General features: G+C 36.2%; 1 protein-coding gene across 1 annotated transcript in view; it reads right to left on the reverse strand.

Moving 5' to 3' along the window:
- The window catches only part of SIPA1L2 (signal induced proliferation associated 1 like 2), a 93,008-nt gene extending 81,099 nt beyond the window's left edge, over positions 1-11,909 (reverse strand). Inside the window, exons 1-3 of the mRNA XM_026081536.1 lie at positions 10,423-11,909; positions 5,124-5,257; positions 3,553-3,741 (exon numbers count right to left, since the gene is read on the reverse strand). Coding sequence (XP_025937321.1) covers positions 3,553-3,741; positions 5,124-5,257; positions 10,423-11,887 — 1,788 coding nt within the window. The 5' untranslated portion in view covers positions 11,888-11,909. The remainder of the gene's footprint in view (positions 1-3,552; positions 3,742-5,123; positions 5,258-10,422) is intronic.
- Between the last annotated feature and the right edge of the window lie 1,874 nt (positions 11,910-13,783).

The raw sequence follows: 13,783 nt of genomic DNA on the forward strand, positions 1-13,783 counted from the left end.
AGTCATGCTACACTAAAACCTGGTCTCCAACTTGCCCTAGGGTGCTGGGAGTCCAGTGACTCAAGTTAACCTGGAATGATTTGATCATCTAGTTCAGTAGCAGAAGGAAGTGGGAGAAGACAGATCAATTAAGACTTCAACAATATGAATGAATGGCAAGTTAGCAAATCACCTGGGCAAAATATTCAGTGTCGAAATACACAGTCACTTTCCTTCATCCTTTCTCAGGAGACCAATGAATCCTGAATTAGCTCCTGAACCCCAGTACAATTTCAAGCAGAAGTGGAATATATCTCTATCCTCCAATATAACCTATCACCTTGGGGTTAAAACACTGTCCTAGGAAACAGCAAAGATAAGGATCTGAAACTTCCCAAGCTGAGGAAAGAATTAATTCTGGGTTTTCATTTCATGGACAAGTACTATAAACACTAGGCAATTACAAACAAAGTTGATTCTACCAATAGCACTCCCCCTGACCAGGGCAGCAGCTGCAAGCGCATTTGCAGTAATCTTAATCCCCTAACAGTGTGCTAGGAACACCCACACCTTTCAGAAGACTTAAGCAACAGAATGCTTTGCTCTGATTCACAGAAATAGCCTGTGTCCGTCAGCATAGGCATGTGCAGTAGCAAACATCTAGGTACCTTTAGAACTTAGGACCTAAGAAAGAAGTATCTAAATGAATTTAGGCAGCATCTTATACATGGCATTTAACCTGCATAAAAAACATCAGATTATTTAAAATTAATAAATTCTGAGAGTTTTCAAATTGTATTCCATGTTTGCCCCAAGTCTTCCTAAGCAAATAATTTCAGACATGGTTCTGATTTAATGATTTCTAAATTAGGAATCTTACATTTAATCTGAGAATAATTTTATAATGTGACACTAGAAACTATTTTCTAAACCGTTTAGCTACTTAGGTATATGATTTGTATTAAAAGTGCATAGCAGTCCTCCCTGACTCAGAATGGCTATGTTCTAGTCAGGATCACTCACTACCAAATCTTGGCAGCTTTTCTGCTTCTTTTAGAGTACATCCTTTATCACACAATAACAACTTCATGACTTTTATCACATGCAGATTTTTGAGTTTTTCTGGCAAGGAACTTCAAGAAATTAGATGCTCAACTGCCACTAAATATCATTGCAATCAAAGCTCCTAATTTCTATGGACTTTTTGTAAACTTCAACTTTTGTCCTAGAAAGCAGTGAACATTCCCAGAGGGATATGAGGGGGACCAAAAACATACACAGATTAAAGCTGATTTCTGCCATTAGCAGAAATAGGCAAGTGGAACAAGGGGGAAATTAAGAGTGAGCAAAAATATTCCCATCCATTCCCACTGTTATAGATAAACAGTTGACTTTTCTTGCAAATTTATGTTCAAATCTAATGCAGATCATCAGATGCCAGAATAACTGGGAAAATGCTGATTCTTTATTTACACTCTCAAATTAGGTCAACCATCCAATTTACAACTACTTTCTACTATCATTTTAGGAAAAAAGTTTTAGCCACACATTTCTTCCACAACCCATTCATGGATTTCACTGAAAACAATGAAACTGATATAAAAATGAAATCAAAACACTACCTACAGAAACGGTCTTCAGTCTGCTGAAGAACTATGCAGATACTTAATACACCAATATCTAAAATAAATATTACTCTGATGACAATATTAATCCTCTAGGTCATGATTCATATTTTTTAAATTCATGACACTTCAGTCAGTCATTACCTTCATCTGCCAAGAATAACTCTCTTTATATTTGCTTGATTAATAAAATCAAAGCATCAGGCAAATAAGGTAATTAAAAGCATAAATGGATTGCATGCCAGTTCTATGCACAGCTCTCTGTCTCTGTTCAAGTAATTATCTCATAATAAGCAGCACACAAGATACATTAATATTACATTTTACCTGGTGACAGTCCATTTCACAACAGATATGAATTTTCAAAATTGAACACCCAAAATAAAAAAAAGAACTACGTACTGCCATTTCTCAAAATTAAGAGCTGATGATTAAAAAATCACTTTGGTCAGTTCAATGGACAAACTCTATTTCCAGTTATGGGCAAAGATAGTGAGTTTGGCAGACTTTACATTCAGGTCAAATAAAAAAGTGCTCTACACTGCCTAGAGCATAGTTCTCCTCTAAGCATTTAATATTATTTATTAGATGAACCTAAATTCACTCTGAAGCTCCAGCGACAGGAGATCAGGAGCTCTTAGATTCAGGACTGACAGTGCTTCTAATTTCCCCTTATTGTTTTATCAGAAGCACTGACAAACACAGGAAAAAATAGGGACAATTGGCAAAATGAAATTTCAATTAAAAGTAAAGTTCTCCTCAAAGACTACAACAAACAAAAGGAATAAAATATACATACAAAACGAGCTTGACAGTCCACCCCAAAAAAGAAATTCTCTTCCTCTGTCTACATTTACTTGGTTCTGAGCAACTGTTACAAGACAGAAGAATTCCGGTAGACACCAAAATGTTAGACACAATCACTGCATTTGAAACTGATTTAGCACAAAAATTAATTATACAACTGTTATAATCAGCTGGATCTATCAGCTGATTCAGCTTCAACAGACAAATATTGACTTTTGCATAGAAAACACAATATTTCCTTTAAATGAACATTGTTTAAAACATGTCCTTTAAAACTGTATTAGAAGCCTGCACATGCCTGTCCTTCACAAATTATTCAGAAGCTATAAATTTCCTTGCTAGTTTTTGAACGAGGCAGATTCACGTCTCACTGCACCCAGTAGACCTCACCATTTTTCTCTCTGAATTTAAAGCATATTAATCTGTTTCATTGCTGATGCAGTGTCAATTTAGTAGATAGTTCCAATTAGAATTTTGGCTGTTTGAACCCGGAAGCATTCCAGTCTACAAACAAAGACTGCTCCAAGTGAATCAGAAAGTGTTAATGTGTTAAGGAAAGGGGGGGGGGGAGGGGAGAGAGAGAGAAAAAGAAAGAAACTGTGAAACTTTAGATGCAGAGACTTAACACATTATATCCTCAGGATTTTGCCTCTTCTACCTAAAATCAATATTAATAAAATACATTAAATTTATTTTCATTTGCATTCGGTGTTTCATCATACARAAGGGCAAATACAGATTGTAAAAACCACTTCTTACATGAATTAAAAGTTTAGTTGTAATATTTTTCTCACTCTCTGGTCTAAAGAGAACCTTTATAGACTACTCCTGTTTTGCTAAATTTCAAAGTATTTTAAAAACAATTTGTTTAGAAAATAAGTCTATTATTTCTAATTTTTAAAYACAATTAAAGAAAAAAAATGATTTCTGTAACCATAATACCATTACATACTGCCATGCTGAAAAGCAAACCTCATTTTATCAATGAAAATACACAGCTGAGGGTAAATATCTCCAAAATCAAGGAAGTGATCAGTTTGTATCATAGATCCATGTTTATTAATATCACCAGCAAAATATTTAAGACAAAAAAACTTAATCTTTCAAGCTAAGTCTCTAAAGAGAGTCATATGCTACATACCCCTTGTTCATCCAGTTTAAGCAGCTGTTCAGGGACTTTGGGGGAGTTGGAAGCCTGCCTCAGGCACTGAATGCTCAACTCCGGTATTACATATTCTAGTACCTCTTTGAGAGGCAGGCCTCTTGCTGTGCCATGCCTAGCAGTGGATGGTATAGCATCTTCTAAAATTGCTCCTCTAAGTGTAGTAAGCTGCAGTAAAGATAAACCATATAAAATATTCTTAATTCTAATACTACGATGACTTTTAAAGATATGATCTTCAGGTGATAAAAAAAGTATGGAAGAGAGAACGAGTGGGAAGAAAAACATCCTTTTTTTTTTTTTTTTTTAAACCTGCACAAAGATTAGCAAGTTACTTTTAAACAAAGAGGATACAGGCTCTTATTTTCTCAGTGACAAGTACGATTTTTGTTTAAAAATTACCTGATAATCATCTTAACTTATTCTAATTTCTATTTCTTCTTTGAAAATAAAATTTTTTTTAAGCACTGGGATAACTAAAAATTGTTAGTTATAATGCCACACTACTCCAGCAGACACAGTAGYTTGAATGTGAGGTTGGCTAGGTGAAGTAAACAACAGCTAACAGCAGCTTTATCCCGTTCACTATGCTTTTAAAACTACAATGCTTTATCCCCATTGGATTCTGCAACAAGAGAAATGCTGCTTAGAAGTTAGCCAGCTGAATCACCACTCCCCACATACATATAGACACACCTTTTTGAGTAATGAACGAAAAATCTAGCCTGAAAAACCTATGTATACATATGTTCAGTAAAAACACACGAGCCCAGATATATCAGGAAGTCTAGCTAATGCTTCTGTGTCTCCTAACGACAACAGAAGGCAAAAGTCCAACAGATTATGAAAGCTTATAGTTGCTTGCTACAATGGTAACATTGTACATTTACATACAAACCAAAGTTAATTGCTGTGATAGAGAAGAATTTACTTTTGCAAAGGATACAAATTCACCTGAAATAGAAGTTATGGTCAGGCTTGAAAAGTGTTCTTTCAACATTTATTTATTAACACATTAATATTCCCGCCACAAATTATGTATGTACAAGAGAAGTATACGAAAAAGGAATTCCTCACAGAAAATACAAGTTATAATAAAGCATATTTGGAAACCAAACATACACAAATTCACTTAAGTGGTAATACTAGCTTTCATATTTCTCCGTTCCTTTTTTTTCCTCCTAAATTTCTGCATCTTTTACTCCTATCACAAGAAACATCAAGCACCTGGATCCAAACTTATCTTTGATTTTGTTCTTATCATCTATTTCTTTGCTTGACCTTTGTAGATATATACATCTTCATCCAACGAACCTCCTTTTGGGTGTCCATCCAAAAAGTGAAGAATTTTATGTAGCAGAGAAGAAAGAAATTGTGTTCCAGGGGCCAGCTATATTTATTAATGGTATAAGAAATATCCCTTTCCCATTCACAGATCTCCTTTCAAAGTTAATAATCTATCCATAGACAAATGAAAGGAGAAACAACTATTATCCTAAGCTTTAAGTTATCTTTTCCATTCCTTTGCAGCATGAATGAAAGAACTTTACCTCACTTGTCCTGAAAACTATTCGATAGTTGAACTGAGATCCTTCTTTCTCCTTTAAGTCTTCAACCTTCTCCCTTCGGATGCTGACTGCTACAGGTCCAAGATTTTCATCTATTCCAAAGTAGTTCTGATGCTCTTTTGCAAAACAGAAGGAATGAAGAGAAAAGAGAAGAATGAAGTATGTGTCTCATAGATGATGTTCATCAAAAAATTTTGCTGTGAGAAGGAAAGTATTAGTTGTATCTCCATGGATCACACAACAGCTTTTAAGCATTTGAATTAAGTTTGACTAAAAACCACAAATTCTCTAATTGAGCTATGAGTCTGTCAATACACTGGTTTGTGATCTTCTGTACTGCATAGCAAGTGTGGAAATCGCAAACTGCTAATTTTGATGAGATCAGGATGGTCAGTCATATCATATAACTCATAATAAACTGCAACTGCTTAAAAACTGCTACTATGCAATAATCATTTTTTTCTCTTATGCAGTGATGAACTAGTTCAGAGAAACTGTATCAAGCTGCAGTATTTAAGAGTCTTCAAATAAATAAGGTGTTGTGTAGGGTTAGCTTCTTTCATTTCATTCAGTTTATTCTTATTCTTACTCAAAACTTTAACATTTCATGCAGCAACTCAGTTTTGACAACTGAACTGAGGATAGAAACTTTTCAATCTATGATGAATTGTTAGGTTGGTCCTTGAGCCAACTGGCACAGTTATGGGGGAGTGAAGCATTACCTACAGAAGAGGAAGATCAAGCAACCTGGACATACTCAAGCCCATGGGACCAGAAGGGATAAATCCAAGGGTGCTGAAAGGACTGGCCAATGTCATTGTAAGGCTACTCTTCGTCATCTTTGAAAGGTGCTAGTGAGTGGCAAATGTTTCTAATGACTGGAAAAAAGGCAAATATTGTATCCATCTTTAAAAAGGTCAAGAAAAAGAATCTGTGAAGCTACAGACCAGTCACCTTCATGCCTTAGTCCCCATGGAGATTAAGAAACAAATCCTCACGGAAGCCATTTCCAGGCACATGAAGGACAAAAAGTCGATTAGGAACAGCCTGCACAGATTTACCAAATGCAAATCATGCCTGACCAACCCAATTGCTTTCTATAAGGAGATGACTGGCTCATGGATGAGGAGGGAGCAATGGATGTCGTCTACTTGTACTTTAGCAATGCCTTTGACACAGTCTCCCATAGTATCACTGTAGCTAAACTGAAAAGATATAGTTTGGACACACAGATTACAAGACAGATATAAAGTGACTGGACAGCTGGCCTCAAAGGAGTGTGATCAGTAAAATGAATTCTCATTAGTGGCCAGTTACTAAAGGGTTCATCCAAAGTTGACAGTTGTGGTGGTACTGCTTAATATTGATCCAAACAATGGGGTGGAATGCACTCCCAGCACGTTCATTTAGAAGACAGAATTCTTGAGGGACTGCTGATACATTGGAGGGTACGGCTGCTGTTCAGAAGGACCTTGACAATTTGGAGAATGGAACTGACAGAAAACTCACAAATGTCAACAACAAAGTCCTGTATCTGGAACAGGACAAGCTCATATCAGCACAGGCTGGGGACCAACTGCCTCAGGACCAGTTCTGCAGTAAAGGACTGGGGCGCCCTTAGGGGCAGCAGGTGGCACAGAAGTCAGCACTGCACTCTGGCAGAGGTGAAGGCTTACCACATACTGGGCTGCGTCAGCAAGAGCACAGCCCGAAGGCCAAGAGAAGAGATTATTCTCCTTCTCTGTTTGGCACTTGTGAGGCCACATATGGCCTCTAGACTCTAGACTTTTGATGCAAGTCTAGAAACGGTTATTCCACAGTTACTAGATTTGTCAGCTACAGCATTACTACACAGAAAGATTCAAGTTTGGTAGACTTCTGACTTTGATAGACATGAGAGATACAAAGCCAAAGAAGTTACTAATGTATATTAAAAATACACTTGGTGAACCAGTTTCAAGAATGGGATTCAAGAAGCTGAAGTAAATTAAAAAAACTGGCTACATGGCTACAGATATTCCAGGATTTAAGGAAAAGATTTTTAATTCAAGGCACTTTTTTAAACTGAATGTTAAAGTACAAAATCATTATGTTCATTTAGATGTATTTATGTTCATTTAAAAGTAGGAATCGGAGAGAAGAGGAAAATAAGCTATTTTCTAGCTCTTTAAAGACAGATCATAAAATATCCCTTATTTTTAACTTTTTAATTTTGAAGAATAATGGACAACTTTCCTTCCAATAAAAGGTCTTACTTATACTGGRCAAACCTCATATTTGTAAGATTAAATCTGCAAGGAAAAGAGGCTGTCTCAAAGCTGCAGAATACAAAACTGAGTTAATATTGTGAGCCTGCTAATCCTGTAAAGTTCTTTCCAAGACATTTCTTCAGTTTCATATCAGCGGATAGATACAGTAACATATTAACAAGTGGTTGCAAGCATCCCACAAATAAAATGCATGGTATTAACAGTCAGTCTTGGGTATTATGAGGATAATTGCAAAAAGGCAATAGACAATGATAAYAAAAACTTGTTTCAATTATCCTTTTAAAAATTAAAATACCTTTTTTCCCCTCCCATCTTCTTTTATCCCACAAAAACATAGTTCAGGAGAGGACACTACTAATAAATCAAAACCATGAGATAAAATAAAACATTCTAGCTTTTGCAAACCTTAACTGAAAACTGAGAAGATATTTTCCATAAACATTAACATATTTTACATCAGTCATGTTGGATTTGATTTTAACAATAGTTACAAAGCTTATAAATATGCAGTAAAAAACTACAGCTCATTTCAGAAGACGCTGAATTCCAAATCTCTCATTTCTTGAAAGGGAAGGGAATAATTAGTGCTGCACATGCCAGGGTGTTTCTTCCATGCATCTTAAAACAGAAATAAAACTTGTACGTTGACAAGTGCCAATTATAAAACTGTGAACTAAATCAAATATGCAGAAAGTTATTTCTCTTTCACAGATATCTTGTTAAAGGCAAAGAAAATCAGTGGCATTGCATATGTCTTTATAAACAAGTGACTATTGTTTGCTAAATTTTTATTTCATCCTTCCACAATTATATTGCTAAATTCAACTGTGCTATTAAATCTACAATTCAATGAACAATCAGCTAGGAGATTTTACTGTCATGGAAGAGCATCAAGTAAGACTCAGTGTGCATATAAATGTCACTTTTTCTTATACAGGAGATCAGCACTGTAGCAAGACATTTTAGTGTCCAAGGCAAAATGCACGTTTTCTCTCCTGTACCTAAAATAAATTTTGCTTAGATGAGAGCCATGTTCAGTTGGAAGCAACCTGGAGATTCCCTGCATGCTTTATGCTGCATGCTTTATTCCTTTTGGTAATAGATACTGAAAATGAACTATTTGGTTCCATCAACACATTTGCCTAACTTGCTGTTTCCCCTCATAAAAGCCATCCAATGCAGATTTCTCTCATGTAGCTTCTGTTACAGCTCTATAGGAAGACAACATGAAAAAGGGAATGTCTTGTATATCATTGTAAAGGTGAGAGTATTACTGAACATTATTTGTCACATATGATATTTACTCTTGCAGARTTCTACCTACAGAACAGTTGATAACGTAGACAATAACAGCTCAAATTTCCCAATATTTTACTATATGGGATAAAATTCAGATAATATTTCTTATGTTTCTAATACTATTTTAACATAAACATACCTTATTTCTAGTTAGAAGATCATATATATGTAACACCAGAACAGAAGTTCATTAAAACTAATTACATCTTTGTATCAGCATTCCAGAAAAGTCTTTAAGTTTGTTTATAGTATGCTAAAGTGGTTTTAAGTATTGCTTATGTTTTCTTTATCTCTCCTACAAGATTTTTTATCACAAAAAATGCTCAGCCCTTTTGGAACATGTAACTCATCTATTCTAAAAGCATTTCACAAAAAAGTTATCTTATATTTGGCTTAACCTTTGTCTTTGTCCATTTTTCTTCTCCTCCACTACCACCTTGTCCATTAACAACTTTCCTTTCATTTACATCAAAGCCAATCCTTTCTTCCCTCAGACCCTCAAAACATATGTCACCTCTGTGTCTCAAACTTCCCTTCATTCTCTTCCACCTGGACTCTGCCAACACCTCATCCTTTACAACTTATCTAGCTTAAGAACCATTTTGAATCTTCAAATTTACTGCCCTTCCTTGCATAACTATGGGTCTTTTTCTTCCTCCTCCATCACAAATGCAGATTCTTTCTTCCTTCCCTTTTAAATATACTGTTTTTACAACCTATTTATTCTAGGTTTCCACAGCATGGTGAAGACAAGCACTGTACTGGATCCTCTTTTGAGTCCCTTGCAAAGTGTCACAAGAGGAAGCAGTACAGTACAGTGCTTACTGCAGTATTTCCTGCTGTTCAGATATAGTTAGAAAGCAGAGAGGTGCGATCTGAGGAAGACTCAGGCAGGATCAAACAATCTTTTAAGGACAGAGCAAATTTCTTTTAATAACAGCAAAAGACTAAGCTGTAACTCATAATACAGAAAGGCTAGAGAGAAGTATTTTGGGGCTCTCCCCACCCACAAAAACAGAGATTACAGCCAGCCAAAGCAAATCACAAAATGTAAATTGCTTATCTAAATAATGATTCAAGGTAAGTTAGTTTACTCTGCTGAGAAGAGTACCCTGCACTCTGCAGTGTGAATATATCCTAAAATAACGTGCAAATGGCTTATAGGAGAATGACATAAAACAACCATCTTCAAGCTGAAAAAAAACAGRTATCATCAGAAGCTCTCTGCTTAAGGTGCTGACAGAAGTACACACATGTGTATACAGTATGAAAGGCCCCAAGAGACACTGGAAGACAGCAGAATCTGGAAGAAGGGGCTTAAAAGACTCAAAAAATAAAAGCTCCTCTTCTGGAGATATCTTTTAGGAAATACTGATATCCAGGCTGGGTATCAGTAATTACAATGCATTTACTGGATGCAAGTATCTTCCTTCTCCCCTGCCCTCCCAGAAAGTTTGGTACAGAGAAGTTAATTATTTTCTACATTAAACTACCCCATGTTTAGTGACTTTAGGGAGGCACTGCAGAGCTTTATAACCCACTGGTTGTTAAATCTTGCTCTTCCGGGGGATATTAAGAGGCTTAACTTTCATAAAATGTTGCAAGAGCCTCAATAATACTTAAGTCTTTCTACAGAGAAGAAAAAAATCTTTAATAAGCAAGTTAATTCTAATGCATGCATATCTCAGAATAGTTGCATGAGAAAAATTTACCTTTTCCATAGAAGAACTTGCGGTAATAATATGCTCCAAGATCAATATGCTCTATGATGTAACGCTTCACTTTCTCTCTGTGAATTGACTGATTTTCTCTTGGTACTTCCAGTACTGAAACACCAGCATTTGTACAATGGGAACTTAAAGAAGACTCAAAAGAACAGCTTTCACCTGAAGAAAAAGATGCTGAATTTGCCCTAGAAAGTGCAATCCGTCTATCTCCTTCCCCACCAGTTTCATTCCTGAAGTAAGGGCAACTCAATACTAAATCATTGCTTTTCCCATCACCCTCATCAGCGTCTAAATTCTCTTTTGAATTGAGGTCCTCTTTGCTTCCCAAAGGAGATTCACAGTTTCCCATTTGGCCTGCTGGCATCTGAGTTTGTGATGCAGCTGAAGCCCCAGTGGTTATATTTTTTCTTTTTCCCACATTTACTCTGGTAGCCATTGCTTCATTTATGTTAAATAAAATGCTCTGAACATCATAATGTGCAAAACATTTCTGACAGTTCCAAGAACGAACATTTCTGTCAAGCCTGTCATCCAGATCAGATGAAAACTTAAAAGTTTCATGCTCACTTTTAACTGTTCGCAATTTTCTAAATAGAGACGTTTCTACTGTTTCTGATTTTAGTCTCCTCTTGAAAGATTTTTCCCTGTCTCGACCAATAAGCAGGGCACTATCCATATAATCCAAGCCAGAAATCCTGACAAATTCTCCCCTGGAAATCTGTGCGGCAGCATGAAGACTTGGAGAAACTGTAGGATCGCATTGGAAAAACTCAGAAAATCCAAATGGAGCAAGGGTTTTATGTTCAAAATTTTCCACTCGATATCCCCTTAGCATTGCAAAAAAATTCTCTCCAGACAAGCCCTGTCTATCAATTGAAGAAGTACTGCCATATTCCCTATGGAGGGCTGCTCCAGTATTTGGGTTAACAGCATTCTGATCTAACACATCTTCAGCATCAATATCACTTATTGTAACATCACTATTGCTCCTTTGCCTTATGGGATGAAGTCCTCTTTGAGGAGAACGAACAAAAAGATCTCCAATAGTGTATTTGCCCTCTGTGAATTCCAATTCTAGCTCTTCTTGCTGCTCATCACTTTGGTCATTTTGTCCATTTGGAAGTATTGATCCAACACTTTCGTAGCTGGTTTGAGGTCTACTTTCCCAAGCAGCTTTACTCAGCTCCTTGGAGCAATCCTTTTTAGGAGGCCACTCAGATACCCTTGCTCGAACACCCATTTTAGGCACAGCTGGTGTACCATTTATTTGATTATTTTCAGTTTTGCTAGGTGCATTTGAAGAAACAGGAGGACCCATGCTACCATTCAAAGCTTTAAGTTTTCTAGCAAAATAATCATCAGATTGCATGCTTCTTGAAGACTCCCTGAACTTCGAGGAAGATCTGCTAACTTTGTGCTTATCTTCTTGCGAAGGCCTTTGATCACTCATGTCCAGTCAGTGGGAGGGGAACTGCTAGTGTTACATAAATTACTGTTACTTTTGTTATTACATTGTCATTTATGGAGCAGTAAACTGTAATATAAAAGTGCAGTTACAGTCTTCCCAGAAGAGCAAGCAGAACCCTCAGTATACCATTTTTGTACAACTTCTGTTAGGAGAGCAATCTTAAAGCATTTCCTTCGGTTCAGAAGCATTTAGTTCAGCAGTAATCCAGACAAATTTCTTGTATCTGTTTATAAAAGAGAGAGAGAGAGAGAGAGAGAAAATGTATTAAAATGTTTATACTCAATAACAGTAAGCCTCCGATACCGATACAAAACAACACCCCATGAAACTGGAACCAATGAGACTTGCTTTCCGTGGTTTTGTATTCTTTGTCTCCTAAATCCCCACAAACACAATTATCCCAGTTTCCCCTATGATGCCTGCAGGCTGTGAGCAGTTTGGACCTACATACTTGCTCACGTGCCAGCCGGTGCCTGCACACTGAATGGCAGACCAGGTTCTGCCAGACAGAATATATAATCATCCAGTGCTCTCTGCCTTTCCTTCAATGGTGATAATAACTTAGGTGCCTATTCTCTATCTAGCCACCATTTTTTCCATAACATGAAAGAACTTTATTATCTCTAAGGCTTCTACATCTTTTTCAAGTTTGCTTGAAAATGGCTGATAAATGCAGCAGTGGGAGAAAGCAGATACCCTTATAGAAAACATAAGCAAAATATATGGAACAGATGGGTCATTAGACAAAGAAAAATGCCTTGCCTCATTTAAAAAGAACATTTTAGAGTGCAGTAATCTTTCCACTATGATTAATTCAGTGAATAAATGTATTTTTCACTTTTTCCAAAGAAAAATTTCTTTACATTTCATTACTTGGAGTGTAAACTATTATTTAGCTGGGGAAAACAGTTATGATTGTTTCTACTACATTATATTCCTTTGGTTGGAAATCTAGACAAATACCCACTCACAATGCTTGAGAACATGATTACTTTCATATGATTACTGTCTTCCACAAATTCAAAAAAAAAAAAAAAAAAGTAGCCGTATTGATAAGTGTTAACTCACAAAACTGGAAATGCCTGAACATCAGAAAATTGAGTTGTTTTTAATGATCTTAAGCATGACCATGACTTGTGTTGTGAAGATGCACTTGCAGACAGAGCCAGAGCTTTATCCCATTGCATAAAACTAGATTAAAAATGAGACACAACTGTATCCTTATCAGCTTTTCTTCCTTGAGCAAAAACAGCAACATCATGATCTTTTAAGATGCTGCAAATAAGCATAATGTGCAGTTATGAAAGTTATAAGAAGCCAGGTCAAATTAGATTGAAATATGAATTCTCCCCCTATACCAGGGAAGATATCAGGTGGCAAGAGGAGCTCAGAAAATAACTGTTTTTTTTCCATACATTTAATGCTATAAAAATTCCCTTTCAAAAATAAAGGGGGTGGGAGGTGTCGAGAAAACAAAGGAGTAATTTAACTTAAAACTTCACACAGTATTTTATCTGCCTGTCAGCAAAAAATATGAATTTGAGGTGTGCTTGATACAGCAAACTTGAAGACTTTTCTACAGACACAGGTTAATGAACACAACTTAGAGAGTTATAGTATTGTCACGGTTGACATGGTTTCTGTGTCACTGTATTACCAAGAATGGATCACAGTACTGATAAAAGCATATCACCACATTTAATTTTCACTATATATGAATTCCCCAGAACTTCCATCTGACAGCCAATGCTGTCAATTAAAACAAAGGTGTTGGTTCCTTAAAATACCCCAAAAACTGTTTAAACAATTGATCTGTTCAAAAAAAATCTTTCAAAAGGAGCACGTAAGATTTTTAAACATGGACTTATGAAAACATAA

This window comes from Apteryx rowi, unplaced genomic scaffold (assembly GCF_003343035.1).
Source record: "Apteryx rowi isolate R43461 unplaced genomic scaffold, aptRow1 scaffold_552, whole genome shotgun sequence".
Classification (NCBI taxonomy): Eukaryota; Metazoa; Chordata; class Aves; order Apterygiformes; family Apterygidae; genus Apteryx; species Apteryx rowi.